Source organism: Ixodes scapularis, unplaced genomic scaffold (genome assembly GCF_016920785.2).
Source record: "Ixodes scapularis isolate PalLabHiFi unplaced genomic scaffold, ASM1692078v2 ptg004006l_1__unscaffolded, whole genome shotgun sequence".
Taxonomy (NCBI): domain Eukaryota; kingdom Metazoa; phylum Arthropoda; class Arachnida; order Ixodida; family Ixodidae; genus Ixodes; species Ixodes scapularis.
The window spans coordinates 14,214-21,569 of NW_024610370.1; the positions used below are offsets into that span (position 1 = coordinate 14,214).

Below are 7,356 nucleotides of genomic sequence, written 5' to 3' on the forward strand. Positions count from 1 at the left end.
TCTATTTTTTCGAAGTCCCCTAAAGTTGCACAGACTTCACGACCACCCCTCGTAAAGCCAGTTCCAGCAGACAGCCTCCATTTTCCCAATTGCACTTGCCGTAACGCATAATTCCAGCCCTCGTACCTGAAATTGTGATAAATTGATGCGTAATTTGGCTATGAAGGTGCTAAAACCATATTGTGTTACAGGATGCATCGATGGAACCCAAATTGCCATCCGGGCTCCATCCGAGAACGACCAGAGGTTTGCGAAAGCCGCTTACTGGTGCCGAAAACACTATTATGCGCTAAACGCTATGGTGGTGAGTATTCACATGTTAGTTGCAGATGGCACACTCAAGCTCAATTCACTAATGCATCTCTCACAATGGTCACAACATGCGAAAGAGCATTGTCATGCAACAGAATCACACCAGATAAAAGCATTCCGAGTCGCTGATTCCTAAAAGCTCTGTGCAGCTTTATGAATGTGTCCTTGTAGCAGTTTACACCGATGTTCACGTCGGCCCCTGTAAACTCCGCCAACAAATGCTCTTTGTGGTAAAAATGGGGAGTACAACCAATTACCATCAAAAGCCTGTGACTTGCATTTGTTTGTGTTTTGGGGGATGTCTCTTTTGCATGCTGGCTGTTTTGTTGCTGGCCACTGTGCGTAACAGAAATGCTTCGCCCTGTTTCATACCGCAGCAAGTGGTTTAAACTCAAGCCTATGTGTTCTTCCTTAAGGTGGTCAGTAAGCACTTGGGATAGTGCGCTTCTTCTAAACCACTGTACGAACAGCTCTAAACGACAACAAATTTCTCCGCTAGTGAACATAACCTCCGACAAGGGACCTTTTGTATTGCTGCATCAGTTTTGATGACAGCTTCATTTGTTGCAGCAAGATGTGCGTGCCCTGCCACGGAACATCTTATGTTTCCTCGCATTCTTCACAAAACATTCATGCTATCAGTCACTGTTGCCTTTGACTCCCATTTGCCACCATACATCACCTGCACTGTGCAATGAATGTCGACACGCTTCCGCCATTAGGCACCGGATCACCGTTCATTGACCCGCCTTTGACAGATTCCCAATCACACCAGCCAAGTTGTCGGTGTCTAATGCATACTAGACATGTGAGAAGAATGAAAGTTTGTTCACTTGTGCTTTGGTCTACACTTATCATGATAATTGCAGCATAATCGATCGGGCTTCTCATGCACCTATCTCTACGGTGCAGCACAGACAGGTGTCATTTAATCATACCATGTATGTCGGATCCATAGTTGTAGCTCGATAGCCGACAAATACTGCATATACCAAATTCCATGTATTCATTTTTCTAGGTTTGCGATGCCGATCTGAAGATCCTCAATTTTGACGCCACCTTTCCTGGATCTGTTCACGATTCTTTTGTGTGGCGAGCGTCTTTGCTTAAGGAAGAGTTTGGAAAAGAAAACCTGGTAAAAGAAAACGAGTGCTTGCTTGGTAAGTAGTTTGCTTCTTTTTACATGCCTTGATTTTTTAGCAAGGTCTGTTTCATAGGTGTCAGAACTAATCCACAAACATATTTAATGCTAAGTGAAAATAGAAGTTCCCCAAATTTCTGTTTGTTTTTGGTTACTAGCTGTCATCATAGCTTGACAGGTGTTTTTTTGGCACTGTGGTTTGGCCATCTAAATATCTTTAGCTACAAGCTACCAGATAACCGGCACTGGTCGACAAGAGGAAGGAAAAGCTGGCAATAGTTGATATACTTTGTTCCACCATAACTTGGTAAACGGCAAATACTACGGTTCAAGTGAGCCATTCAGTGTCTGAGTGTGGCATGTGACCGCATACTATCAGAGTGCCCTTGTCCAGTGGGGAGGAGGTATGCAGCTCTGATTGGCTCATAGGAAATGCAGCCCTTGTCTTTTGCTAGGTAATGGTGAAGTTGCAAATAGCCCATGTCTACTTCCGTGAGTAAAAGCATAGGTACACTACAATTTTTACTAACTTTAGCTACAGAATCTCAGTGATTTCTGAGCCTTGCAAGACATTGTCTCTTCTTAACACAGAATGTGTTTATACACTGGTTTGCATGAGAAGACACAGAAAATCGGTTTGCATGGTTTGTGTATCGGTTGGTGCTCAGCACCAAGGAAAGGCTCGGACAAGGCTCGGGCTGGCTGTCGGCCAATGTTCCATTTATTGGTCACGTGCTGCGTGGTGAATGCGCACCTGCAGACAATGTTGCTAGGCCTATTGCTGATACATCCCCCTCTCTCTATCTTTATGGCTTTTAATAAATCACCAAAAGGGCAGAAACCAACTTCACAGGGAAAACTGACTGACAAAAAGGCTTCACCTCAAAAGGCAGCATCCCCAGACCAGAAAGATGATGAGGTTGCTAGACCCATATGCCGATACAGTGTGGGCCATGACCACATTACTTCGACAGATTCTTTCAGTGCACGACGACTCGGTCTTGTGTACCTCGAATCGTCAGGTTCAATTTTGTAGTACATCTATTAAGACAAATCATGGCCGTGAAAATTTAAGACTTGCCTTAATCATTCCGACAAACCTAGAGAGCGCAGAATATGTTGTGTATGCATTATTTATACATTCTTCTGTTATGAGACATAATATGCACACCAGCACATTGTACTCTCATTGTTTATCACAATGATCAGACATGTTTTTGGCAGGGCAAGTAACATTGAATATTTATTTTCTTCTAGATTCAGTTTTGCACTGCAGGTTCTTGGGAAATGTTATGACACCCTACAAATAGAGCCTGCATCAGCGTTAAAAGCCTCTAACAGAAGTGTAATTTCAGAGTTATGCCCAAACATTCATGTCAAACTCCGTCACATTTTTGTGCACAGGTGACAGTGGTTATCCCCTGGAACCGTGGCTTCTTACTCCGATCCCTGGCCGCCCTGCTGAGCAGACACCTGAAGCTGAATTCAACAAGAGGCATCGTTCCACACGCTCTATTGTGGAGCGCTGCATAGGCATGTTGAAGAACAGATTCAGGTGTCTGCAGAGGTACCGCGCACTGCATTACGATCCGGACAGGGCGTGCAATATCGCCACGGCATGTGCCATCCTGCACAATGTGTGCTTGTATAGCACAATTTCAGAGCCTTCCCCCGAGCCCCTCGTGTCCGAGGAGTCCGACTCAGAAGACTCGGAGTCAGACAGCAGCGACAGCGACACCAACACCAGGAGCCTGAGAGACAGGGGGCTGGCAATGCGGCAGCGAAAAGTGAGAGAGGTGGCTGTCAACACTCGTCGAGCACGGCCCGCACCCCGAGCACGGCCCGCACCCCGAGCACGGCCCGCACCCCGAGCACGGCCCGCACCCCGAGCACGGCCCGCACCCCGAGCACGTCCCGCACGCCGAGCACGACCCATAGCCCAAGCACGTCCCACTCATCGGTCTCGCCCTGCACAGCCATGAAGCTAAATGCATGTGCCTACCTATTCTGCCCCCCATACCAGTCGCAGAAGAAACCTAATGAGGTCACCCTCCAGTCTTGGGCAGCAGCACGATAGGTGGGCATGTTCCAGACTGTGCCATAGAAAAGTTAGTTAGTGCCAATTAATGTTGTTTGTACCTTTCCTTCATCTATGTTGTTCTTAACTTCTCAGTCCCTTTCCATCCACGTTGGTCACTGTACAATCATCATACTAAGAGCAAATTATCACAAGCGAAAAAATGTTTCTCCTTTTGGTTGACTATAGTTTAAAGGGATGGCAAATCGAAACTTGGATTTCAAAAGAACAATGCAGGAGATGTAGGCGGGATGCTACAATCTCTACAACACTGCTCGTAAGGCGATATCTCGAATGGACAGCCGTATATGTGGAAAAAGAGGTTGAGATTAAACGAGGCTAACGAGGCGCATGACGTGAAGATATCTTGTTTCCTCCTCTCCTCACTTCGCTCCCGCAAGGCAGCGAGGCGTAGAAGACGCAAGGCCGTTCCCTCTCTTCAGAAAAACAAGACGTAAACATTTCTGTCAAATGCGCATCCTTTTTTTGAAAAATACGGTCATCCATTCGAGATATCGCTGTACGAGTGATGTTTTGGTGTTCGTAGCATCCCGCTGCACCCTTTTGCCGCGTGTTTTGTGGAATCCAGATTTCGGGTTAGCATCCCTTTAAAGTGGTTGTCCGGAAAAATTGTTAGTTCAAGAAAACTATTTAATTTGGTCATCACCGACTTTAGGAACACCTTCCGCACAAAATTTAGATTTATCCTCCACGGCACCAGTAACCCAATTTTAAAAGTGCTCAAATCACGTTTACAAATAAACGGCATTTTTGGCTGGAAACATGGAAAGCTCATACATCACATCATGCAAAGAGGTTTTTGACTATTTCTCTTCGTGTTTTCTTCACTGCTGTTGAACACCCATAGCATTGTATTTCAACGCCTGCAATATTGATTTTACGCGTTTTGCAAAGTCACACAATGGAGGACATCAGCCATTTCTATTTGCGAAATTCGGCTTGCACTTACATATTTATGCTTGTAACAAATTCAACTATTGAGACTTTGTACAATGATACAACTTTCATTTTTAAAGACTCTGATAGATAAAAGAATAGATATAAGATTTGCATAACATCTGCAACATGTTTTTTTGTGTGCAATTAAAGAAATGACAAACAAAATGGCCTCTGCAGACAGCTTTTATTCCGAACGGGGGTTCAGGTTACGGACGCCCATCAGATGGAGCACCAGAGTTGTGAGGGATGCAGACTGCTGGGCAGCAGCAGCTGCTAGTCCCTCCACAGCCTGAAAACAGTGAAAAGAAGAATACTCTTTGAACAGCATGCTAGCTAAATGTAAGAATGGGTTAGTGGTGTTATGAACCCGCAGTAGTGTTTGGCATGTCACTGCCTTTACCTTTCATCATATCTAGCCTGCAGCAGTAGCAGCATGTTTGAATAAGCCCTTTAAGGCCTCTCGTTCAGCGAGAGCTTAAGTTTGAAAGACCTGTATAGTGCGTGGGCCTTTCCTTTGAAATTGATTCAGGGCTCCTCGGCCAGAATCGGGTTCCCTACTCTTCCGACATGGCTCCTTGTGATGCCCGGCTGTTTCCGAAGATTAAAATGCCGCTAAAAGGAACCCGATTTGAGTTACGTGAAAAACTGACGAGAACTGACTACACCTCACTCGAGCTGACTGCCTGCGACTCGCATTTTCGGGGGGCCAGGTAAAATTCACGCATGTGCATTAATGTTCCCTTCAACTTCCCTCCAGAGGACGCTGTTAGCGCTTCATTTGTTTCTGTGTAACAAATTCAGGTCGGATACGTTTTGAACAGACCTTGTAGGTACTGTGTTGTATAGTTGTAAGTACATGTGCAGGTGGCGGCAATATGAACTGGGACGGAAAGGTTCTAGTCGTAGTGGCGACAAAAACAATACTATCACAAACCTTAGATTAGATGTCTGTTGTCTGCAAACATGTCAGAAAATGAGAGCTTGGCCTAAATTAAATTTTTCTAGCTCTCCAAACTGAAAAAAAATACTTACACTTGTAAGGCGACCGAGTGCATCGGTCGCACCCCTTTGCAGCCGCAAAATCTCCTCTAGGGCAGCACGGATGCCCTGCTGCGCAGCCAGGAGCTGAAGCTGGGCAGCCAGCTGCTGCTGCTGTGCGGCTAGCAGGTCCCTGGCCGAACACGCTTGCCCAGGCCGCGCTCGTAGAGAACGAGGCGGCAGGGCACATGGTGGCTGGTGCACTGCCAACACGAAGCACATTTTTATATGATTCAAGATATGTAATTTTGTGTTTCCTCATACCATTTTGTGGCGGCGCAGCTGCCACCTCTTCAGGCAATGCCGCTTCAGGCGTGTCCTCCGCCTCGCTGTCTTCTGCTGGGGAATCCTGTATGTTGGGTGAAACTGGAGTTATCATGTTGTCAATTCTCTTTGCTTTAGCCTCTGTCTTTGCACTATTTTTGTTTTAAGACTGAACTATTAATTGACCAGATTATCAAGGTTTCTCGAGTTAGAAAAACGGTACATCAACTGGGGTGTTCTTCCACAGTTATGAGTCGATGTACTGTGCAGTATATCCAGTCATAACTGTACCTATGAAGGTACAGTTGTCACGATGGACTGTGGCATTTCTGACAGTCCTAACAACACATACTGCGTTTCCCGTTCACAATTACCACATCACGAGGTCAGATACTGGGATACCTTAGCTGCACCTGCGATTCCATGTACTTACCGTGGCTGCAGCAGTTGGATCAGCCTGTGGCGATGGGTCAGGCTGTGGCGTTGTGCGAGGTGCCACTGGTGCCAGGCGCCTTCCCCCGCAGCCTCGGGACGAATCAGTCCCCACGAGGGATAATATTCTCTCTTCCTCGGCGCTCAGCGGAGGGACGGGGTTGACACCCCCACCGGTCCGCTGGGTGGCACCGGACAGGTTCAAGTCCCTTCGGCGCGCCGCGCACACACGGGCATTCCAAAATGCCTTCCACTCGGCCCGGCTTTTGACCGACGGGCCCTCGAAATTGAGTTCTCGGACAATGATGTCCCACAGGGCAGTTCGCTCTTCCTTGGATAGCGGACTATCTGTGGCGGCCCTAACAAGGACAGGGTTCGCCAACAGATAGTCTAGGAGTAGAGCGAACTGCCCCGGGGACACACGGGCCCCGAGCCTCCTCCTCTTGGCGGCGTTGTCGGCGCTGGCCATCCTTTGCCGAGTCGAAGCAGAAGCGTTGGTCAAAGTCTAGTCTAACGTCAAACAAAAAAAAAACCACGAGGTCGTCTCAGGGCAACAACCAAAGCAAGAACAACGGCAACAACAAACTCAACTCCCGAATCCGGATTTTCCAACGTTGCCAAGACCACAATTAACGACCGGCTGCAGTTCGTGCGAATAAATATTATTGTCACTCAAGTAAAATGCACAATTGGTGCGAATAGAATTCAGTTTATGTTATTCTATTTTAATTGAAGCAGGTTCTACGTTTTTTCAAACCTAAAAGTAATATTTTTACAATTCCCTTCACTCGGTGTTTCACAATTCCCTGTAGGGACAGTTTTGGGGAAAATTCCCGATGAAGTTTCAACTTAATCGTTCCTCTTGACCGACGTCACGGTAAAGTTGGCTCCCCAGTGGAGTTTGCCGGCGATGAAGTTGGGGCTCCTCCCACCGGCGACGTCACGATGAAGTTTCTTCATCGCTTTTTCCAGCATAGACAGACTGATCTAGAGTCTGTGCACGTTTTCGTTACGTCGGCAGTTAGGCAATTGATAATCGGTGAATTTTATCAGGCGCCAAATTGGGATTCGTATTATTGTGGTAATCTGTACTCTGTTTTGCTTCAAATCTAGGAAATTTTTCCGAAAGCGC

The 7,356-nt window shown here is 46.7% G+C and overlaps 1 protein-coding gene across 1 annotated transcript; it reads left to right on the top strand.

Moving 5' to 3' along the window:
- Positions 1-277: 277 nt before the first annotated feature.
- Positions 278-3,493, top strand: LOC115330502 (putative nuclease HARBI1; the record flags this gene model as incomplete). The annotated part of the gene is made up of 4 exons (XM_040223145.1): positions 278-304; positions 1,331-1,472; positions 2,858-3,240; positions 3,392-3,493. Coding segments are annotated over 4 exons (654 nt in total), but the record flags the coding sequence as incomplete, so codon positions are not given.
- Positions 3,494-7,356: the final 3,863 nt, after the last annotated feature.